We start from the raw sequence: 25,826 nt of genomic DNA, 5'->3' as shown, positions 1-25,826 counted from the left end.
AAATAAAATATTTAAAAAATAGTTGCCCGTATTGTAAAAAATTCGCTGTACCTAAACTTCATTGATTGACTGTATGTAAATTTTCCTCATTTCTCAGCTAAAATCACTAGCCATACGAATTTGTATGTAAGAAAAACACGCATTTCTCAGTTAATTTTGAATTCGGCAACCTTAAGTTTACTTATACATGAAGAAATTTGGAACTCCGCTCCCTTCTTGCTCACTCTTTTTACAGACTTGCTGCATGATAGTTGCACGGATAAAATAATAATTGTTTACAATAATATATGTTTGGTTCACTGTGCATCTCAGAAACGAAATTACTTTTTAAACCGTCATGACGCGTCAGATTAAGAAAACCCCCAAGATTATGGAACAGGACGACCAGGGCATCGGAATGAACCTTCTGTATGAAAATCTAACGCGCTCGAGTAAATTCAAATGGCGATTTTTTTGTCTCTTCAAAAAGACGCCACGAGCTTGCGTCACATCTGAATCGTCCGATTATTGAATGGGAGGTTCATTCGGACCCATTTAACATCCCTTGCGAATATCTGACGCGCTCGAGTAAATTTTTTTGTCACCCATTTTTAACACTTCCGTACGCCCACGCCTACCATGTAAACCGGCAGATTAGCCTATCTCCGTTGATTTATTCACTATCAATATCTGACGCGCTCGAGTAAATCCATGTAACTGTAGTTTTTTTTACATTTTTGGAAGCCTGTAGATCTTCCACCCACCGCTGTAAGGAAAAACTTCACATGACCTTTCTTTCTTCCAATCACAGCAAAATTCCTTTTTTTGAAATGTAATAAGCCCCTTTTTGAACTTTGGCTACTAGATTAAAATCCAGTATATGTTAAGCACTCGTTCAATGTTCTAATAATCATATATTTAATACTTCTATATTGGCATTATACTATCTGCGCAATGTGTTTATATTCAGCAACCAAAGGGAGATAGTTTTGGGCTAAATGTACGTTTTGCGCATGCGCAGGTTTTCATGTATTACTATCTGTGAATATATGTGACGAATACATTCAGACGAATTTGATTTATGAAAAAAAAAAATTTTACCAGTTACGACGTGATCAAAATTTGCGACGCTTTAGAGCACATAACTATTTTTATACACGATTTAAATTTGCTTTTGGCGGTATGGAATCGTATGCGATTTGTACATAATACTGCCGTTAGGCCTAGATGCAATGTATAGAAGTTCAGGACTCGATTAGTTAACTGCCCGTTGCTCCTTGTGGGAGTGGATATATCGGTGGGCAAGACGGTGGCAATGCTGCTCAAGGGCAAGTTGTCGTTGGGATGTACGCCACTGGTGCGGGTGAATGGGGTTAGCGGTAAGTAAGTGACGCAAGGCAGGTACTTGGGGCTGACCATGGGTGAGCGTATGGTGTTTACCCCCCATCTGGTGCGCCTTAAGGAGCGCCTTGTTGGTGTGGTGGGGCAGGTGCGTCGGGTTTTGAGAAGTGACTGGGGCCTGGGCCGGCGTGCTGTCCGTACCATCTATCGGGGCCTGTTTGTGGCTTGTGCCGCGTTCGGTTCCGCTATTTGGTTCGAGACAGCTATGTTGGCTGTGGGTCGCCGGAAGGTTCTGTCTTGTCAGAGGGTATTGTTGTTGGCTTGTCTACCGGTGTGTCGCACTGTGTCGACAGAGGCATTGCAGGTGCTGATGGGGGAGCCCCCTCTTGACCTGGTGGTCGTTGCGCGAGCTATGACATTCAGGTTAAGAAGGGGAATCGGACTGCCGAACTTGACGGGTTGGAATTCCGACAGTGACCTGGAGAGGGGATACCTTGAATGCAAACGTTTGCTGGATGACAGAATCCATGGTATGTGGCAGGACCGTTGGGACAGTAGCCTCACATACCGGTTCATTCCGAGTGTAGGGTTTATGGGAGAAAATCCGGACTTCAGGCATTGCCTGAGTTTATATTTTCTACTAACGGGGCACGGTCCTCTTAATGCTTATTTGCGTAAGAGGAACCTCCATGACTCTGAGGGGTGTGAGTGTAGAGCGGAGCGGATGTCGAGCACGTGCTTTGTGAATGCCCAAGATACTCGGACGTGACGAATCTTGACAGCATGGGGGTAAAATGGACGGATGGACGGTACGACTTCGGTAGTACCCTCTCCACACATTTGACGGTGACAAACTTGGTGGTTTTCGCGCGGGAAGTTTTCAAAAGGCGAAGACGAGATGAGTAGAAATGTGGTGGTGGGATGGTCGCCAGTCCATAGTATGGTAGCTCAACTGGTAGGCGCTTCGGCCATGAGGTCTGACCGGAGACTTAATTCTGGTACCACGGGAGCAGTTGCCCTTGGAGCTTGCCCCAATCTGCTCGTGCGGCTTGGCCCTACGGGGAGTATCGTGGTGGCTGTGGTTTAAACCCAAATGCGGGGAGAGTCGTGTTGGCTCGATGTGGAGTTGCATTGCAACCGGGTGCCGGACCCATAGCACGGCAGAGGTTTAGGTAGGCCTCGAACCCTACCAAGGTGGTTAGTGTGTCCATTCCACACTGCCAATTGGTACCGAGATGCTTGCATTTCGGGGCGCTGATTTTCGCATTGATTTGATCCGTTGAGCTTTAGGGGCTCCGTGGAGTCAAAATTGCTTAAATGCAGTAGGTTCCCACGTTAAACCAAAACTACAGATGCCCGTTGCTCCTGTTATGTAATGAAAAATGATCAGAAACATTTTTATTGGATTTTTGTAATAAAAATTAATGTAAAGTGGTGAGTGTACACATATTTTGTACAAACCATGAAATTGCCAGAGATGCGAACTGTTTTTTCGGTCAGCGTATTAACTTGTCCTTGTCGCGGGGCCAGATCTTAAGTGGTGACATGGGGGCCCTGAGGGGCTTCCATATCAGCATGAACTAACAGGGATGCTCCGCATGGGAACCTGTGTAGAACATGGTCTTACACAGATTCCTATGTGGAGATTACCGTACCAACAAACCCAGGGAGGTTCCGCATTGCGGTTACCAATCCTTGGTCGGTTGTAGGCTCAATTGGAAGAAGAGTCTTCGGCTTTCGAAAGTCATACCAAAGACTTAAGACAAGGTACCGCGGGCGAACAGATGCCCCTGGAGTGTGTTCGTTGGCTAGATAAGCAAAGCCAGTGAGACGAACAAGGCCAAAAGACAGGCCAGATGCACATGTAAGATCGTACAGCTGGTAAGATTTGCAAGGAAGAATGTGGCTCGTCAAGCTACTCGAGCGGGTGTGGAAAACCAGAAAAGGAGCAATTCCATGCCTATTGTCCACCCGGGCTGGAAAGTGCTCCCCAGTAAGGCCAGTAAGACCTGTGAGGTTAGCGAGACGAGCAGAATGAACGAGGTGAGTCAAGTGACTCGAACAAGGGTTGAATGTCGATTTTCACTCCGGGAGGAACAGCCCGGGGTGGAATGAGACCAGTAAGTCTTGTGAGAGGAGCGAGACGAGCTGGATGAAGATGTTGAAAAATGTTGGAAACGTGGAAAATGTTGGATACGTGGAGAAACGTTGAAAATGTTGTAAAACACGGTGTAAGTTTTGTGGTAAACCGTGGAAATTGGTGAATGTGTGGAAGAAAAAGCAGATCTTACTAGTTGTGGGGTTAAGCATGTGTATTCTGGTATGTTTAGTAGGTTGCGTGACTCGAGCTGGTCAAGCAAGTCTGGCTGGCGAGCATTACTCCAGTCTGTTCAGTGAGGTACGGCCCTTCGGGGAGTATCGCGGGGGCTGTGGTTTGATACCCGAATACGGGAGAACTCGCAAGGGTTCGATGTGGAGTTGCATTGCATCCGGGTGCCGGGACCCAAAGAACGGCAGAGACTTTAGGTAGGTTTCGGCCTCACCAAGGTGGTGAGTGTGTCCTCCCACACTGCCTTTGGTACTGAAATGCTTGCATTTCAGGGCAATGATTAAGGCATAAATTAATCCGCGAGCTTAACGGGCTCGGTGGAGTTTCGACCGTATACTACGGCAGGTACCCACAATAAATCTAAACTACATCTGCCCGTTGCTCTTGTTATGTAATGAAAAATGGTCAGAAACGTTTTTATTGGAATTTTGTAAAAACTTAATGCAAAGTGGTAAGTGGACACATATTTTGTACAAACCATGAAATTGCCAGAGATGCGAACTGTTTTTTTGGTCAGCGTATTAACTTGACCCAATGCACTGTTTCAAAGTTTCGATGGGTGATATCCAATGAAAGCTCGTATATACAAGAAATAATTTCAATATAAATATAATTGAATTTTTATTAAATGCTTTCATATTTGTATACATAAAGCAAATTTGTATAACATAGTATATTTCATAAAAATGTATTTGTCGAGGTAGATTATCACAAAACGAATGAAAATCTTTGTGTATATATTGCTTTAACCTTTGAAGGCTGTTGTGTTTAGATTGATCAATTTTTTTGGACCATCGTACAATAGCTCCGTTTCATATTGCTTTAATAACAAAGTTCGTTTTTGTGGCAGTTATGTCCAGCAGTCGGTATGACGCAACTTGAATTTGGTTTCACCATTTACATAAAGCAATCCTCTGATACTGCTTACCGGTGCTTCCCCAGGTTTTTTACCTGGGCTTATAGTTGTAAAGTTACCAGGGACACTCTCATAATTTAAAAAATTTGTATACTCTAAATAATTAACAATATAAGGATGTGATGGCCTCGTCTGTGGCATACGACTTATGTAGTCAATTGGTGAATATATCGGTAAATTGAATACATTTTCTAACGTAGAGTGGACGCTGTTTACCTCTATACTTACTACCTTTGTTATTTGTTGAATTCCAATTGCAAGCGATCAAATTAAATAGTAGAATCTATGTAGTGTAAGTGGTATGTGCATTAGATTGGTCCAAAAATGCATGTGAAAAAGTAAAGTCGGAATTTTTATGCTCTCACCCCCTAGGATTGTTCTATACCGAAAAAAATATTCCCATATTTTTATACCCGAGCGCACTTGTGCACAAGGGTATTATAACTTTGTTCACATAACGGTTGTTTGTAACAGGCAAAACGAATCGAGATAGATATAGACAAATGTATACATAAATGATCAGAATGAAAAGAGAAATCGATTAAGCGGTGACTGTCTGTCCGTCCGTCCGTCCGTCTGTCCGTCCGTCTGTGCACACGATAACTCGAGTAAAAATCAAGATATCCTAACGAAACTTGGTACGTGTACTTCTTTCGGGCGTAGGACGGATGGTATTGAAAATGGGCACAATCGGACAATAACCACGCCTACCTTCTATATAACGGTAATTTTCAGAAATACAAAAACTGCGATATTTTGGTAACTACTGAAGATAATTCACTCAAAATTTATATTTACAATAAACTTCAGACGAAAAATGAGTATATTAAAATTTTTTTGAAAATGGGCGTAGCCACGCCCACTTATGGTTACATGTGTATATCTTGGTAACCGCTGCATCAATTTCTTCCAAACTTGGCACAGTTGTTGGCCCTGGTACAGCATACCAAATGGCCGAAAATTTTTAAAATCGGACAATAACCACGCCCACATCCCATATAACGGTAATTTCGAGAAATACGAAATCCTCGATAAATCAGTAAATATTAAAGCTAATTTATTCAAAATGATGGTTGCAACAATTCTTTGCCAGGAAATACGTTTATGATAAAATTTTGGAAAATGGGCGTTTCACCGCCCACTTATGATCACGTATATGTATCTCGCTAACCGTTCTAGCAATTTGTACCAAACTCGGTATGGTTATTGTGCTTGCCACATAAAAGTAAACCATTGAAAATTGTTGAAATCGGACTAAAATTACGGCCGCTTCTCATATAACGGTAAATTTCAGAACTGCTTGAAATTTCAATATTTTGAAATTTAAGGACGCTAGTTTACTTAAAATTTATACACGCCGGCTTATCATGTAGCGGTAGCTTTCGGAAAGGTGGAAAACATATATTTAATACTTGCGCCGCGTATTTAATGTTCGGCTCCACCCGAACTTAGACTTTCTTACTTGTTTTATTTTGAAATTAAAAAATATTTAGAGGTCGCTCAAAGCGCCCAAAGTTTTTCATATATTTTATATGGGTGAAAACCACTTTTCGTAGAAATGGTATAGAGTTCTTAAAAATCATTATTTTTCTATCGTAAAACTCTGTTTATCTGCAAGAGATTTCCAATAATAATAACCAATTGTTTATTTACCCATTTTTTCATCGCAACTATAATTTATAGGTCCGCCAAAAACCCACAAAAACCCCGAAAAATGCAATAGGGCAACCAATAAAAAATCGATAGTATTGAAAAATGGTTAAATAAACAATTAGGTATTATTATTGAAAGTCTCCTGAAGAGAACCAATGTTTTCCGATCGAAAAATATTGATTTTCAAGAATTCTATACCATTTCTACGAAAAGTTGTTTTTCCCCATATAAAAATACATGGAAAACTTTGAGCGCTAAATTTTTTTTTTGATTTCAAAATAAAAAAATAGGGGTATACGTTTTTATACCTTTCATGAGCATGAAATGGTATTATAACTTTGGTCCGATGTTTGTAAGTACCAGAATAAGAAGAGATAGACCCATTAAAATCTATACTTAAATGATCAGAACGGCGAGCTGAGTCGATTTAGCCATGTCCGTCTGTTTGTATGCAATCTAGTCTCAGTTTTCGAGATATCCGAATCAAATTTGGTAGGTGGGTGTATTTTTATAATGTATTAATCATTTGTCGGAACCGGAAGAATCGGACCACTATACCATATAGCTCCCATAGAACTGATTGTTCAGATATGAGATTTTTCGTTATAACTTCTCCATTTATGCAGCTAGGAACATGAAATTTTGCAATACTTCAACCCATTATCAACAGAAAACTTAGAGTGAAAATTACAAAGATCGGGTCACTATAACCTATAGCTCTCATAGAACTGATTGTTCAGATATAAGATTTTTCGTTATAACTCCTCCATTTAAGTATAGACACATGAAATTTTGCACTGTTGTCACTTATTATCAAAAGAATACTTTCAGTGAAAATGGCGAAGATCGGGTCGCTACAATCTATATCCACCATACAACTGATTGTTCAGATATGAGATTTTTGCCATAACTTCTTCATTTATGAAGCTAGGAACATCAAAATTCGCACCGTTTTCACTCATTATTAACAGAATACTTACAGTGAAAATAACAAAGATCGGGTCACTTTTACATAGAGCTCCCATACAAGTGATTGTTCAGATATGCGATTTTTTTTATAACTACTCCATCTATGCAGCTAGAAACATGAAATTTCGCACTATTTTCACTCATTATCAACAGAAAGTAAAATTAACAAAGATCGGGTCACTATAACCTGTTTATTGCCCCCATACAACTGATTGTTCAGATATTGGGTTTTACTGTAAAACTCCTTTATTTAGACAGCTAAAACCGATAAATTTAGTAAGCTATTTTTTAAATAATAATATAAAGTCTGCTGAGAAAATCGTCAAAATTTATGCTGCATAAGCTTTATCTCTTGTACCACTGATTGTTCAGATACCAGTTTTTGCGATATATGTATCTCCTTTATGTAGGAAGCTAAACCCATTAAATTGTGTTACCGGTTTACGTACCGATCACACAGCAGTGAAAATCACTTAGATTGGTGCTATATAAGGTATATCTTCCATACCTCTGATTGTTTAGATATGATTTTTTATATATGTATCTCCTCTATCTATGCCTGCTGTGAATATATAAATTTATTCAAATGCAGTAATCTGTTAAAGTAAAATTTTCAGATGCTCATGAAAGGTATAAAGCCTTCGGCATAGCCGAAGACAGCGTTGCTCTTACTTGTTTCGATACAGAACAATCCTAGGGGGTGAGAGCATTACAATTCCGACTTTGCTGTTTTTGGACCACCCTAATGTGCATACATATGTATGTATGTACTTAGTTGGTTAATATTATTTTTTACATCGAAATCAAAGCACATTCATCCGATTCGCCGGCGATCAAAAACAGTTATAAGCAAGTAAGCGTATACCCTTTTTTTAGAGTATTTCTAGTACTGCAGGCACATAACTGTTTTTGGTCAGTTCTAAACCAAAAGATATAAAAGCGAACGGCAAATACAGTAATGTGGGCAATAAATTGACAAAAATCACATTGGCGCAGCGACGATTTGTAAAATGACTAGCACTTTATTATTTTGGAATGTTTAATTCAAACATATATTTCCATTTTTCGCTGAGTACAAATTTTCTGACTAACCTGGTAAAAACGAATAAATAACTATTAAGGCTCACTCAAAATTGTAGTGATCTTTTGTACAATATTCGCAATAATTTTCATTTGGTTTTTTTTTTTCGCTAAGTTTTTTATAAAAGTAGAGTTGATTATCTAACAAAAACTATATGAATCCAAATTCTAAACTTTGTGCAAAAATTAAAAAAATAAAATAAACAAATTTTCATTAGAATTGCCAATTTCTAGCTAATTTCTTTTTTCACTTAAAAAGAATCTGTGCGACATTTCTACAATTTAATTTATTACAAAATTCATGAAATTAAATGAAAACTCAAAATTCTCTGTAACTTTCCTTTAAGGTACCGGTTGCAATTTGTTTTAATTTCAAATTTCATTTTTTGCATACATACGATTTACTAGGTTTTCGTTTTCTTTTTTTATATGTCTGTACTGTAATGTTTGCTGACTGCATTTGTAGATATTGCCAATATAGAAGTACATATTACTAATAATTTGCAAAATTTTTAAGTAGTAAGAACGATGACTTAAGTTGATTATAGCTTTTTAGAAGGGCTGTTACGATTATAACATATACGATATATATGCGGGATCGTAGTATTGTTGTAATGCTAAATCCGAATATGCCAAATCAACTGCCAATTTCTCTAAAATTAAGGAAATCTTTTTGAACATACCACTGATTACGTTTTTCGACATGCTGATCACGAATTTTATGTCAAAATAAACCCCTAACAGTTGACAGCTGTCAAATGAACTATAAATTTTTCTAAAAATAAGACAATTTTTCAAAAATACCACTGATTAGGTTTTTAGACATGCTGATCACGAATTGTATGTCAAATTAAAAGCCTAACAATTGACAGCTGTCAAATGGATCATGCATTTTTCTAAAAATAAGACAATCTTTTTAAAAATGCCACTGAATAAGTTTTTAGACATGCTTATCACGAATTGCGTGTCAAATTAAAATCTTAAGAGTTTACGACGGTCGAAGGGGCTGTCAATTTCTCTAGAAAAAAGGAACATTTCCCACGAATTAAACGTATTATGTTTAAAGGCTCACATTCAAACTTTTTCGGTTGACAACTAACAAATCAACTGTCATTTTCAGTTAAGTAACACAATATATTGCATATACAATATATTGTACATATATACAGTTGCCTATGCACCGTGCTAAGTACGCCTTGTATCACTTCTACCATTTTTTCAAATTATTGTTGCTTTTCCAAAAATAAAATTTTCATTTAAAATGGCCTCGAGCTCAATATAAATTGTTGAATATAATTGTTATAAAGGCCAAAAAAATAACAAAACAAATAACTTAAGGACGAGCACACCTAAAAGTTAAACATTCTAAAAAAAAAAATAGAATTATTAGCAAAAGCCAACAATACCAACAACCACATGATAAAGTGAATTGCAGCGGAATAGCTGCGCTTGATATTGTTGGCATAACAAAAATGAAAATAGTGGAAAAAAGCAAACGATAATTTACAAGGCGTACTTAGCACGGTGCATAGGCAACTGGCTGAGTCAGTGGGATCGTCGGTTCGAATCCTACTGAAAGAAGTCTGATGAGGAAATGTGGTGATTTCCGAAATAGCTATCACTTCTACCATTTTTTCAAATTATTGTTGCTTTTCCAAAAATAAAATTTTCATTTAAAACGGCCTCGAGCTCAATATAAATTGTTGATTTTGTTTTATTTTATACGGAATTCGCCATTTCCAAAACTTCAGTTTTCTCATTTTTAAATAATGTTATTCAGGTTTGAATTTTTGGAAATTTTGGACGCCATATTGGATCCGTTATTGGATTTTTGAAAATTTACTTCATCTTTGTTAAGACACATCTTATAAATGATATGATGCCAAATATAGAATAAATTAAATTAATCTTTAATATTTTACCACACCTTATGTTCAGTGTTGCCGTTTTCGCCCTTTGCTGGCTAGATTTGCCCCTAGCCCTTTTTTAGCCCTTTGGAGAATTTATTCATACTTCGCATAAGAAAGTTGTATATGCTTAATTTGATCTAATTTTTTTTTCATTTATGTAAAAGATGTATTTTTAAACTAAGGTCTGATATATGAATAAATGAAAATTGTTGCATATATTGTGAAAAATTTGCTGTGCCAATACTTTGTTCCGGCATTGTATGTATTGTATGTTCCTTACGTTTTTATACATACATGCTGTAAAAGTGTTAACGCTGTTAACTTATCTATTAACGATTTAACTATAGTTTAAAATAGATACGTTTACGGCCCTTAATATGCTTAATTTGTTAAATGGCCCATCAAGTCGATTGACCGTGTATGTTCTTGTGGTGTGATTGTACCAGCTGCTGGTGCGACTTCAAAAACAATTTGAAAATTTTATGATTGTACCAGCATGCTGGTATCGGAAGTGGTGAAATTAGCTCAATTTTCTAAGTAAAAAGTATTTTGGCGGAAATTTCTTGCACTATATGAGTAAAAGCCGTGTTTGTGCAAGATTAAGTTCACGATCAAGATTAAGTTCAGTTGTGAATTAAAAAAACAAAAACAATGTTTAACAAAATGGTAGAAAAATTACGAAATTTCGGCTCTAATCATTTCGATCTTTCCTAGACCTCATTTGTAAAGAAATAAATACTTTACCAGCATGCTGGTAAGTTATATGCGTCGAGCTTGTTGGTACAATCCATGGTGAAACGAATACAGAAGGTGGCGCTGATTGTGATACCGCTAACTCTCTCTTGAAAATTTTGACAGAAATATGACGTCATAGGAGATTTTGTGTATGGCCTGTGTGAAATACGTATACATGTACATATGCAAAACATATACATACTGATACATCTCTCTCAGCTCTCTTCACAAGAAAATCTGCGATGACGTCATATCCACGTTACTCTCCCGAATTTCACATCAATCAGCACAATTTTGCATTCTATCGGTCTTAGGTACAATCACTTGATGGAGCCAGCAAGCTGGTGTAGTATATTTCGCCTTTTATACAAAAAGGTTTTTGGTTGGATAAAATATTAGCTTTTTCCAGAGTTCATTGTTTTTCTATACCATTACTTATTGAAAATGTTTGTATACTTATATATGTACATATATGTAAGTAAAAAATTTTACCATTTTTAGCCACAACGACCTTTTTTAGCTCTTTTTTAGCCCTTTTTTTAGAGGAATTTGGCTACCACTAAAAATGATTCGCGGCAACACTGCTTATGTTAGTTGTAAAAACTGCTAAAGTTGGTCTAGTGAAATAAAAATGGCCGCTACTCTTTTTGGCGCGAATAAGCGTGGCTGTTCTTTACGTAGATCCTAAAAGAGACCTTTGCTTTAGTTTTTGGTAAAGGAATGAAGATCATACTCGGCCCTACAAATTAGTTATAACTTTTTGAATAAAATATTTCTTGAAAAATAAGCCGTGTTATTAAGGTGTTGATAATTTAGAAACCAAGTTTTATTATGTAATATATCATATGAAATTATTATTTTCCATGTTTAAGAAGTAATACCAAATCAGCAATTACTGTTATAATTGAAAGCTCCCATAAAAAATTGTTAAGACAGTTATCAACTCATAACTGTTAGAACGTGTCACTATCGAATTCTTTCAACTAAACGGATTCAACGCCTTTCTCAGCAGATATTATTGAAAGTACTAATCAGTTTTGAGTTCGTGGCACATTTCTGAATAAGAATAGCTATATTCCGGTTAATTTATCACAGTTTTAAAATATGCATTTTTCGCGTAAAACACCACCGACCACGTGAGCCGCAGAAATTTTAAATATAATAACAATTATATTCAACAATTTTATTGAGTTGAGGCCGTTTTTTATTACTTCGCTTTTATTAGCTCGGGATGTAGCTATGTAATATTGATGCGCCTAAAAGATGCAGCGATTTCAATTCTGAAGTTACATACTTGATGACAGTACGAATTAGGAATGTTCGATATCGTATCGATTATTCTGAATATCGATATTTCATGGTGCGATAATCGATTTTTTGAATCGATATTCCCAGGTCGATATATCGAAGACATACTTTACCCGCAATATCGATATTTAAGTTGAAATTTATTTTTCATCTACAAAAAAGTGTATGGGAAAATACTAAAGTAGGTTTAACCAGCAGCAGCAGCGATTTTTCAGGCAACTTTTGCGTTCAACTCACGCAGGGTTGCACGAAAAAAAATTGAATGGCTAAAAATGTCGAAATATAAAAAAATATTAAATAGTCGCCATAAAAGGCGTTTGCATTGTTCAACTGTGCATTCTACTTTTGGTTGAACGGCCTTTCAACTAATCGCTTTCAACAAAGTTGGTCGCCAGCCAACATTTAGCCATTCAACTTTTTTTTCGTGCAACCCTGCGGGAGTTGAACGCAAAATCGCCTCGTGCGAACACCTTTTTATTGTCTTGTTCTATCTTCTTTGACAATACAGTCGACCGGCATACCGTTTTAATCCTCAGTAAATATATAAGATGGAAATAACACAATTAGGTGAGATGATAGGCAGGTCTAATATTATATTCAATTGGGAGTAGGATTTTCAACATCGATTTTTCCGATATCGATATTGTTCAGCCCGATATATCGCCATATCGATTTTACGTGTAATTAATTAAATCGATTCATGATATCGATAGTTTGTTAAATATCGAACATTCCTAGTAGGAATGGAAATTTTAATAGCGAGGTTTTAGTTTTTTAAACTATAATTTTATTAATGAAAATTTTTATGGAAAAAACAACAATTTACATTTTAGTAGAAGCTATAGCTGCTATTTCGGAGATCACCACATCTCCTCATCCGACTTCTTCACTGGGATTCGATCCAACGATCTAAGCGTCCACAAAAATTTTCATTAAAATAGGCCTCAAGCTCAATAAAATTGTCGAATAATTGTTATAAGGCCATAAATAACAAAAACAAATAACTTAAGGACGAGCACACCTAAAAGTTAAACTTTCTAAAAATAGAATTATTAACAAAAACGAACAAAAACAACAACCACATGATCAAGTGTAAACAGCAGCGGAATAGCTGCGCTTCATTGTAGTTGGCTCACATGAAAAAAGTGGATGTACTACTGGCCTTGGCCGCTGGGGTCGTTGGATCGACCCGAATGAAGTTGATCTGTCAGTGGACACACCAAGAGCGCCGGCATGTTGTCTACTGGAACGCTTAATTAATTTTATTACTAGGGATGTGCCGGGTTTCCGGTAGATATCCGGAATCCGGCTTATCCGGCCGTTTTTCTGTTATCCGACTATCGGGCCGGATTTCCGCATTTCAATTATAGAAGATTCTTTTTAGTTCAGAAATTTATTTTTTTGTGTGTATATTTACATATAACCCAGTTTAATGTTAGATACCATTAGCAGTTAATAGGGCTCGGAATCTCATGCAAATGCATGCTTTTATTGGGCATGTTAAAATCGAAATGGTTAAGTTATCTTTACGAATCATGAAATTTCCTTTAAAATGGCAATCAATCGTTACTGCGTATTTTTGCATATTTGGCTGTAAATGCATGATTTTTCATATTCTGAAAAATATATGTACCTGTTTTTGCATATTTTAGTATATTTTACAGTTTTTGCATATTTTTGCTTTTATTGATTTACAACCATTTAAATTTAGTGCGAAATCTCTTGCCAAAAAAAAAAATCCATATAATTTTTTCTTAAATATTCATCTGAATATCTTCTCAGATAGCCAAGCGGCCATTGAGCTACTCTCTTCTACCTCTGTTAGATCTCAACTAGTAGAAGACTGAAGGAGAGAGCTGGCCTATATCTCTGGTCAATACAAAATTACCCTAATATGGTTCCTGGAACATAGGGACATTTACGGAAACGTGGCAGCGGACGAATTCGCAAGGTGCGGCTTCGCACTCAATCTGTCCCACGCGGTGGACATGGGCGCTTCGCTCAGGGAGATAAAGGCAACAATTACCGACATTTATCACTCGGAGGCTAAGCAGAGGCGGAACCGTACAGGATTGCACATGATTACTCGGTAGTTCTGGGTGTCCTACGACCCACTTAGGCCAAAGCTCTCTCAGGAATGAGCAAAGAAGATACCTACTAACTTACTGCAGTGTGCATAGATAGGGCACTGGTCCGTAGGTGTAGTAGTTTTGATGACTGCAGAATTTTTTAGAGTGTATTTTGATGTGAACTGTTATTTTCTTGTTAAAATATATGTATGTGTTATTTATTTTTGTACCGGCAATAAAATATTAGGAAAATATTTTTAATTGCATGGTGCATATTTCTGACTTTGAGTGCATATTATATGCGCATATTTCGATTTTTTAGTACATGAGATTCCGAGCCCTAGTAATTAAAGTAAACACTTTTATATTTTGAATTATAAAAGAAGCATTTCCGAATTATCAGGCAAAAATCTATTTCTTTTTTCAACATAAATGCTACCCGATATAGTAAGCTCACTTTCTGGGTTACTGAGGAAGGTGGTGCGCAGATATACTTCATTGCCAGTATAAACCAATTTCGAAATTCTTTGCGATGCTTTCACAAAATTAAAGAATCTTCTCGTCTGGGTATAAGTTAGCTGAAAATATTTCTTCATTTCTAAATCGCTGTCTTTTTTCTTGTACGGTCGCTACCTTGTGTACCCATCGTTTGCCTATCAACATCACTACAAAAGCTGGAATCAGCGTCAGAGCCGTTGGCGATTTCCTCGTGGCATGCGCTTTGATGTTATCACACAAAGGGGAGGGACCTACAGTTTTACGCCGACTCCGAGCGGTGATTGTATTTTTATGAGAAGTTGTTTTTCATGGCAGAAATACACTGGGAAGTTTGCCTGCCGAGGGGCGACTGCTGTTAGGAAAAAAAAAATGTTTTCTATATTTTTTTGCGATGTTGCTTTTGACCAGGTCTTGTTTTCAGGCCCTGAGAAGTGGAAGTGCGCACTGCTTACCACGATTCCTCAAGCATTGCCAAATATCCTGGTGAGCTCCCTCTTCAAAAGAAGCTTTACCAAGTTTGTAGCTGTATTGATGTCAGAAAAAACGACTTTTGAAATGTGGGTCACAAAATATGGCAACAACGGCACAATACGGGAAGTGGACGATATGTAAGCATGCATATTAGTACGATTTTAATCACACTTTTTAATAAAAAATACATCAACCACGCGTTTTTGCTTAGCGGAGTTCATTGTTTTTCATCTTCTGTCTTTGACGTTTCTCCTCTATTTACCAAAAATAACACAGGCTTGCAATATTTAAATTTTGTTTCCGCCTTCCAATAATTATGTTATTTTGTGAATATCTAGGTATGTTAAATTAAAATACATCTTTGGTTTTTTTTTCTAGCATGTCGAGATTTTTTTATTGATGACATATATATTTTAGGGTTTTTGGCAATTCGCATGAAAAGCCAAAAATTAATTAATTTAGAATTGAATATTTGCTTAAAAACCAACAGCGTTAGTTAAAAGTACCCATAATTTAGAAGTTAACGCTAGTAATGCGCGTTAACGCTAAGAAAATAACTTTTATCACTTTTCTCACCGTTAATTTCGAAATTACAGAAGTTTTTCTAATTTACTTAGTCAATTTATGGGTATTTTTAACTAATACTGTTGGTTTTTGATTAAAAATTTATTTCTAAATTTATTAATTTTTGGCTTTTCATGCAAATTGCTAAAAATCCTAAAATATATATGTCACCAACAAAAAAAATTTCGACGTGCTAGAAAAAAGCCAAATATGCATTTAAATTTAATGCACCGAGATATTCAAAAAATTAAAAAAAAAATAATTTCGCAGGCCTATGTAATCTATAAATCAGGGTTGAAGAGGGAAAAGTCTTATTTTAATACAAGATTATTTTAAAACTTGAATTTCAGAGAAGAAATTTTGTATTCCTATTTTCGTATTGTAACAATATTGGGAAATTTATAAAGGGCAGCAGTCTTCCGGATATCCGATCGGATATCCGAATCTGGCTCTTATTTTTTACATGGTATGCGGAATCCGGTTATCCGGCAAAATCTCTATCCAGCACATCCCTAATTTTTACCATATGTAAACTAACTTTTGCTAAGTACTGTAGTTATTAATTTTCTCTTTTTTCTATTTTGTATAAGAAGGTATGTAAATTTGTACAAACAACATTCGATTTAACTGGACTCTATCTATGTAAACTACTAAATGAAGTGCTGAATTGACAGTAAAGTAGTATATAAAAATGCAATTGAGTGCAGAAAGTTACAAACTTAGGTCAAACTTTGCAGAATTTTCATAATTTTTGCACAAACTCTGAATTTTTTTTCTTGATTTTTGTCGTGTTTGTTAAGTAATCAGCTATACTTTAATAAAAAAATAATAAACATTAAATTAACTAAACTAAACGAAACTAAAATGTCGCATCCCAGTTTTTATTTGGTTCACTGTATGCGTATTAATGTTACATATAAGCTTAGGGTTGAAATTCACTCGGAAGTGAATTGCAGACCCTGCCAGTATACTTTTTAACCGACTTCCAAAAATGGAGGAGGTTATCAGTTCGTCGGCGCTTCGCCACGCGCTAAATGTATGCATACGTATGTACATGTACGTATTTAGAGAAAGAAATCATATGTCATCATGTACTTCATTTATTATAGATATACTTAAAAAATCTTGTCTAAATCCGTTCAGTTGCGTGGTCAGAATATCTCGCCTTTCCTTTGCACTATGTATAGAAGATAGTAATTTTAAATAGGTGGCAACCCTACTCAAAAAATTAAAGTTTTTGTACATGTGAAGGTCATGCGCTTTCATTTGGTATCTCATTTTTTTATCCAACGAACGGTGAAGATCTTATAGTTTTTAAACAGGTGGCAACCTGACTCAGAAAAATAATACATTATTACACATCTAGAAGCTAAGTCGTTTCATTTGACAGTGACGGTGCAGAACTGACGTCTATTACGCTTATTAGGATCACGGTTGTCGTTTCCATTTTCTTTTTCGGTCCAAAAAATGGACCAAATGGTAAAAAATGTACCGATTTCTATAACATCGGAAAATTGAGTGCAGTTTGTTGCTCTTTATCAAGAAAATATGCCAATTCAGGTTTTAACACGTTTTTTACATATTAAATATTTTTTAAATAAACATTTATAATATCTACCTAGGCTAAATTGAATGTACATATGTACATATTAATAAAGAAATAAAGAACACACTCTCAGGTATATACATGTACTTACAAGTTTTCAAAACTAATGCTGGATTTTCACTAGGCATTAAATGGCAAAAATGACAAATGAAAAAAAAAAATTAACGAATAATATTGTCATTACATTAAAAAAGTAATCATTAAGTTCATTTCCATATGGCATTTTTAAATGGCATACATTTTTTGTTATTTCAATGCCTAATGGAAATTCGGCATAAATACATAAATTCAAAGGAACATTTAAAATGAAATTAGCAAGGAACCGCGGAATTTTTTTAAGCATGCTTTGACAGATGATTAGCGGTGCCATATTTGAAGATCAGTGGCTTATTCAAACTTTTAGCAGGTGTTGCCAAAATTCATCAATTAAATAGAAAAAATTTAAAACTATTGCATGAAGTGAAAGGGTGATAACAACCTAACCAAAGCATTGCGAAATGGACCATTTGAAAAATTATTGGACCAATGGACCAAACGAAAAAAAATGATCCAATTTGGTCCATTTGGACCAAAACGGCAACCGTGATTAGGATTGAAAATAGTGATTTTATTAACACGTGGCAACCCTATTAAAAAAAAAATAAGACATTAGTGATTTTCTAGAGACCAATCGCTTTCATTTGACACCTCATTTTTTGTAATCCAACGAACGGTGCGGATCTTATAGATTTTTAGACAGGTGGCAACCCCATTAAAGTTCTAAATAAAAAAGTCACTCTCCTATCGATACAGAGTATATTACAGAAAATCTCGTCAAAATCCGTTAAGTAGTTTTCGTAATTACCGCGTACAAAAAATCTCGTCTTTCCTTTATACTATGTATAGATGTTACCGCATAACTTTGGACCACGTCAACCGATTTCGATAATTCTTTTTGCATCGGAAAGGTAGTGTCTCAGAGGTGGTCTCATACTAATCTGGTTTAGATACGATCATTGGATCATGAAATATATATATATATATATATATATATATTTATGAGAATTGAAGTGGGTTTTGTTAATTGCCTAAAAATTACTTGTTTTCTATCTTTATCCCTAGCACTACTATTTTCGTTTTAATTAAATTTATTTTATTCCGTTTTCCTTTATCTTTAAACAGTTTTTAAATTTACCTTGACCTTAATTTTTTATGTTTTATATCTTTGATTTTATCCTTCTCTTCATCTACATATTCACCTAGAAGATGTGAGGTGAGAAGACGTGATAAGATGTGATGGCAGGTAATGCGATGCAATCTGATGTGATTTCGGTGACAGGTAACAAAAGCAACGGAAATAAAGTCAATTGACACTATTTCTCATAGTGATGCGAATAAAATAAATTGACGTTATTACCTTTTCAAAAGAGAAATAAAGTAAAAAACTTTGAAAAAAAAGTAAATGATGCTGTTTCCTAATTCAAATGGAAATATCGTCAACAATGCGTAAGGCATATATGTAATACTCTTATATTGGCAGTTGGCAGTAATAATTTTGTACTTTGAGGGTTGTGACGACAAATAATTAATTAAACGTCAAGATGATGTAGGTTTCGAATACCAGTCAAATATCAAAAAGTCATTTCTTCTATGGATCATAACGTCTAAAAATGGAATCTGGAGGTTAGTTTCTGTTTCCATTGTAAACTGCAATTTTTTATGATATTTGTTAAGTGTTTTCAATATGTGGACACCGTTTCGTTTAACTAAGGCCAAAATGTCATCCACATATTTTACTATTAATTCTATATTAATTTCAAAGTTTTCCTTAAGTTCTAACATAGTTGCGTTCAGTAAATCATCCATTATAATGTCAGCAATAGTAGGTGAGAGTGGGTTTCCCATCGGCATTCCAAAGGTTTGTACATAGAATTTTCCGTTGTGCGCGAAATAATTGTTATCCTTCAGGCAGAAATTAAGGATATTTAGAAATTTATTTTTGGAGATGTTCGTCGACTGTTTAATTGTGCTCCATTTTGACATGATGATATTAATGGCTGGAATGTTGGTAAACAAAAATACCACATCAAAGGACACCAGCAATTCTTCCTCACTTACTTTTATTTTATCCAGTTTATCTTTTAATCTAAACGCATTTTTTATATTGTATTCCCCAGAAATTAGGCTACTGAGAATCTTACCTACATATTTGGACAAACCATAACACGGAACATTGATGGACAAACAAATTGGCCTTAAAGGCAAGTCTGGTTTGTGGATCTTTGGAAGTCCGTAAAGTCTAGGTGCAATCGCTGCTGTGCATACGAGTTGTTTACCTCTATAGTCAATAATTCTGCTTTTATACAATTCGTCAACCAGGGTACTGTTCTTCCTCTGTAGCGTGTTAGTTGGGTCGTAGTAAGAAACAACAGCGAATCGGATGGCACTGACTCCGAATAAAATCAAAAATTGTTACTTAAAAGTTTTTTTGTTATGTATTTTTATTAATAAATCCAAAATATTGATTAAATATTGTTTTTTATTATATTTTGAGATAATATAGGCCCCTAAATAATTTTGACCGGGTTTTTGGCTCAAATACACCTTAGTGCATCGGTTAGAAAACAGATATAAACACATCACTCATTTGACTCATTTGACGCGAAGTGAAAATAGGCTGGTTTTCTTTATACAGCCCGTTTTAAATTTGAGTTATTTGAAAATAACTTTTATTTAGGTTCTCTGAATCATACATATTTGAAATTCAGGCAGTATTTAAGAAAGAAGAGGACAATGGCACATATATGGCCACTTTCAGAGAAATTTTTGAAATTAGCGATGGTCAAAGATGTATTAATAGGATTTTTTTTTCAAATTCACCCGGTGAAAATTCCCAACAATCTACTCGTAGGTATAACAATAGATATTTATACATAATTTTAGAGCTCTATACATTTTCAAAACATATTTAAAAATGGAAGTTTTTTTTTTTTGGTTTAAATAAAGAAGGCGGGTTCAGGAACTATAAGATATCTATTTCCATGTTGTACTCGACCCTACCTGCTACAACCTACACTAAATTTTGTTTTGGGTGCATTCTGTGACTTGTTTTTTTTGTGGCACTGTGTAAATAAAATCCATTATTTAGGAAAAGCACAAATCGCAAAAATAAACATATTTGTATATAAATAAAGGTACATACCACTTTTCTTTCCATAACTTTCAATGAAAGCTATACTTGTCACAGATTCAGAGGAAGACATATCAATACTTGACATAGATGATGATCTGGATCTTGAAAATGAGCCGTCCAATTTATCTGCAAAAATTAATTTATTTTAATTTAACGTAGTAGTTAAATGTGAAACAAAATATGTAATATTGTATCTAAGGATAGCCGAGTATCTAAGGTGTCTGTATACAAAAAATATATTTGTCTGGCATGGAGGTAAAAATTCGATTCGGGGATCTCTTCATAATGACCTTAGGTGCTAGAAAAATACGTCCGTGGAAAGCAATTCTAAGAGAGCAAAATAAGGAACAACACTGGGCTACAAAAAAAAGCGAAATACGCCTGAAACATAACTTCGTGCAGAGAACCACGACTTCTAAAATATCGCCAACTTTAAGTTTTCTGAAATTACGGCTACAACGCCCTTAGTTTCTGTCCGATTTCAAACATTTTCAAGATGGCAATTATGGAAGCCACAAGCGCAGTGTCAATATAAAACAAGTAAGAGCAGCGCTGTTTGGCTATGCCGAAGGCTTCGTACCTTTCATGAGCATCTGAAAATTTTACTTTAACAGATTACTGCATTTGAATAAATTTATATATTTACAGCAGGCATAGATAGTGGAGATACATATATAAAAAATCATATCTAAACAATCAGAGGTATGGAAGATATACCTTATATAGCACCAATCTAAGTGATTTTCACTGCTGTGTGATCGGTACGTAAACCGGTAACACAATTTAATGGGTTTAGCTTCCTACATAAAGGAGATACATATATCGCAAAAACTGGTATCTGAACAATCCGTGGTACAAGAAATAAAGCTTATGCAGCATAAATTTTGACGATTTTCTCAGCAGACTTTGTATTATTATTTAAAAAATAGCTTACGATATTTATCGGTTTTAGCTGTCTAAATAAAGGAGTTTTACAGTAAAACCCAATATCTGAACAATCAGTTGTATGGGGGCAATAAACAGGTTATAGTGACCCGATCTTTGTTAATTTTACTGTAAACTTTCTGTTGATAATGAGTGAAAATTGTGCGAAATCTCATGTTTCTAGCTGCATAGATGGAGTAGTTATAAAAAAAATCGCATATCTGAACAATCAGTTGTATGGGAGCTCTATGTAAAAGTGACCCGATCTTTGTTATTTTCACTGTAAGTATTCTGTTAATAATGAGTAAAAACGGTGCGAATTTTGATGGTCCTAGCTGCATAAATGAAGAAGTTATGGCAAAAAATGTCATATCTGAACAATCAGTTGTATGGTGGATATAGGTTGTAGCGACCCGATCTTCGCCAGTTTCACGGAAAGTATTCTTTTGATAATAAGTGACAACAGCGCAAAATTTCATGTATCTAGCTACTTAAAGGGAGGAGTTATAACGAAAAATCTTATATCTGAACAATCAGTTCTATGAGAGCTATAGGTTATAGTGACCCGATCTTTGTAATTTTCACTCTAAGTTTTCTGTTGATAATGGGTGGAAGTATTGCAAAATTGCATGTTCCTAGCTGCATAAATAGAGAAGTTATAATGAAAAATCACATATCTGAACAATCAGTTGTATGGGAGCTATATGTTATTCCGGTTCCGACAAATGATTAATACATTATAAAAATACACCCACCTACCAAATTTGATCCGGATATCTCGAAAACTGAGAGACTAGATTGCATACAAACAGACGGACAGACAGACAGACAGACGGACAGACGGACATGGCTAAATCGACTCAGCTCGCCGTTCTGATCATTTAAGTATAGATTTTAATGGGTCTATCTCTTCTTATTCTGGTACTTACAAACATCGGACCAAAGTTATAATACCATTCCATGCTCATGAAAGGTATAATTAGGTACAGACTCCTAATGTACTTTAGATATACATACACGCCTAATTTCCAAAAGTGTGTTGTGTGTTTGCAAGTTATGCAATCCGTGCATCGTGCAAGACTTGCCCATCATATTTCATAGAATTACAACTCCCACGTCATTTTATGAAAAAAAAAAATTATTAGTCACGACTTTTTACATTTAAGTTACGATGTTTTTACGTCTTTTTGCATTTCAAGTGACGATATGTAGTTTGGATTTAAATTTCTGAACAGTCGGAAACCTATTTAAACCTCTTTCGTCTGACACTCATATTGAGATAGATACATATGCATTCCAATTACCTAATTCCTATAATTCAAGTTGAATTTGAATTTTCAAATATGTTATACATATGTAGCTCTAAAGTTATAACAATATTATGGTGACACCCACGAGCGGGCGCTCGCCTCTAGATAACAAATTTTTTTACATAGCACTTGCACAAATAATTTTGGAAGTAATATTAAGTGAAATGTTGGAATTCAAAAATTTATCAGTGTTATATAACTTATTAAAGTTCTTTATTATAAACTTAATAGACATATGTACTTACATACCTACCTGCATCAGAACAGGAACGTACGATCGAGCTTAGGCTCAACCGCCTTCCGATGAAATACTTTACAGTGGTACCGGGGGGATACGGTACAGCGGACATACATAGAGTTTTAGTTTGGATTAAAGTTCCACACTACGGGGTACAGGCTTTCGATGCTTTTTCCTTGTATAAAAAAAACCTACATATGTATGCATGTAACTGCATACATAGTCAAAATAGTTATTCGTGCAGTGATTGTTTTTCGGTAATTTTTTACGAAAATATAGTTCATATTTTAACAAAAACCATACGAGTTAAATTTTCAAACTTTTTGCAATACTTAAAAAAATTCTACAAATTTTCATCTTTGTATATTTCAAACTTTTGATTCAGATTTTTTGGAAAAAAATTTAGTATGTAGTTTTGAAGCTCATTCATTTTCAGTGCTACAAAGTGCAAGTTTCAAGTCGCTAAAAATTGCGTTGATTTTTGATATTTTTTTTTTCAATGGTGTTGAGGGTTTTCTTCCATGCAAAACTACATTTTGTTCATGGAAGAAAATATGTAACACCCTTGAGAAACAAATTCTAAAAAATCAAAGGTAATTTGAAGCGACTTGAAGCTTGCATTTCATTCACTGAAATTGAATGAGCTACAACACTGCATACTAAATTTTTTCTAAAAACCGTTATTAAAAATTTTGATGAAAGTTTGTGTACTGTGTAAACTTTCCAAAAAGTTTGAAAATTTTATGCATATAGTTTTTGTTAAAATATGAAAAGTATTTTCGTGAAAAATTAACGAAAAATTTATTATTTAAAACATTGCGAATATTGTAAAACAATCACTGTATAATTTTTTTTTTTAATTTTGCAAAAGGTTTGAAAATTTTATGCATATGGTTTTCGTTAAAACATGAAAAGTATTTTCGTGAAAAATTAACGAAAAATTTATTATTTAAAACATTGCGAATATTGTAAAACAATCACTGTACTAATAACTATTTTCTATGTGTGTAATTATATGCATACATACATATGTAGGTATGTTAGTATGTCTATTAAATTTATAACAAAGAGCTTTAACAAGTTATATTACACCGATAAATTTATGAATTTCAACATTTCACTTAATATTACTTCCAAAATTACTTGTACAAGTGCTATGTAAAAATATTTGTTATCTAGAGGCGAGCGCCCGCTAGTGGGTGTCACCATAATATTGTTATAACTTTAGAACTACTTGTTCTCTAAACATGAAACTGTCCCAAAAATGTCCGTATATATTTGTCTATACTGTTGCATTAAAACAAAACAAAAACTTTAAACTTCATAACACAACTTTTGCATTTGTAAAAACCGCCTCCTTAATTTTTATAAAAAAGTTAAAATATCCGCCATTTTGTTTTAATAAGTATTAAGAAGTGTAGTTCGACTCATCTTCTTTAGAATAGTATCTAGTTTATTGTGTACAAATTTCAAATCAATCGATACGTAAACGTCTGAGATATAGCGAGTTTAAGTGAAAAATTTCGCAAAAATTGGCCGCTGCGAAAAATCAGGATTTGTGGCTTTTTCGACATGAAGGCGTGAAAGCAAAAAATCGCCCTGGGACCATATGCGCAGAGAGAGCCATTTTTTATTTCGCGCATTGCGCGACCTTCTATGTATATATCTTGCGCTTTTATTGCGGTTAAACAATTTTACAAAAGCGCGAGCGCAACCCCACCCGTTGAGTGTTCCAACCAGTGTTGCCGTTGAGAATTTTCAGAAAGTCGCAAAAAAGGGGTCATTGACGAAAAAATATTAGTATTATTTTTGCTCTTCTTTACTAGTAGAAGAATAAATCTGCTTAAAAAGAAAATAGCGCGACAAGCTTTACACAAAACAGGGTTGCAAACATACACATAAATCTAGTTGCTGTAGGGAGAAGAATTGCATTTCCTTTAGAAGTTATAAGTATTGCATTTTTTCATTCTTACAGGAGGAAGTATTTTCTAATAGCATGGTTCTATTACAATTCCTAAAAAATCTCTGAGAGGGGGCAAAAGTCGTACCCAATTTTGGAAAAGGGTCAAAAAATCTAAATTTTCAAAAAGTCGGATCAAAGGGTATTGACGCTTAAAAGGGTAAAATTGCCCCTTTAGTCGCACAACGGCAACACTGGTTCCAACAGCAACTGAATACTCTCGCTGTTTCGATTCTTCTCTCACCACACTACACCATGCGCTGTTTTAATGCAATGGTTGGAATCAGCGTTGCCGCTTTCGTAATTTTTTACCAAAATTGGTAATTTTTTTCTTTATTTCTCAAAATTAGTAATTTGGTAATTTATTTTTCAATTTGGTAACTTTTTCGATTCGTTCCTACATGTCACACAGGTTAATACAGATTCTGATTCCACATTAGGAAGTTGCCCTTAAGCGCTTCTTTTTATAGCAATACCAGGTAACCATGAAAGTTTCGCAAGGTGAAAAGTTGTTCCAGCGTTCCTTGGTGTAATCTCTATCAAACTGCTTGAAATTGGCTATTGCTATATCTACCGTGTCCCGGAAGGTTTTGGGTGGGCATACCATTCCTTGTCAGTTCACCAGCTTTACAATCGCCATCAATATTCTGGTGTACTCCGGCAACCATATGAGTAAAATGTCTATGAATTCTATGTATGTGTATATGTTCACGTTCAAAAATCTACGAAACTCAGTGGGGGCTTCCTTTTGTCTATACGTGAGTCGAAAGCCTTTCAGGACTGCCTTCAAGCGT

The 25,826-nt window shown here is 35.2% G+C and overlaps 1 protein-coding gene across 1 annotated transcript in view; it reads right to left on the bottom strand.

Moving 5' to 3' along the window:
- LOC118755845 (syntaxin-binding protein 5) overlaps positions 1–25,826 on the bottom strand; it is a gene marked incomplete at its 5' end in the record, with an annotated part of 814,838 nt that overhangs the window by 5,733 nt on the left and 783,279 nt on the right. Inside the window, 1 exon segment of the mRNA XM_036490656.1 lies at positions 20,610–20,726. Coding sequence (XP_036346549.1) covers positions 20,610–20,726 — 117 coding nt within the window.

Source organism: Rhagoletis pomonella, unplaced genomic scaffold, assembly GCF_013731165.1.
Source record: "Rhagoletis pomonella isolate Grant_MI unplaced genomic scaffold, Rhpom_1.0 Rhpom_scaffold_00002, whole genome shotgun sequence".
Lineage (NCBI taxonomy): Eukaryota > Metazoa > Arthropoda > Insecta > Diptera > Tephritidae > Rhagoletis > Rhagoletis pomonella.
The sequence above is the reverse complement of the archived record's forward strand: the minus strand, read 5'-3'. Positions and strand labels throughout refer to the sequence as shown.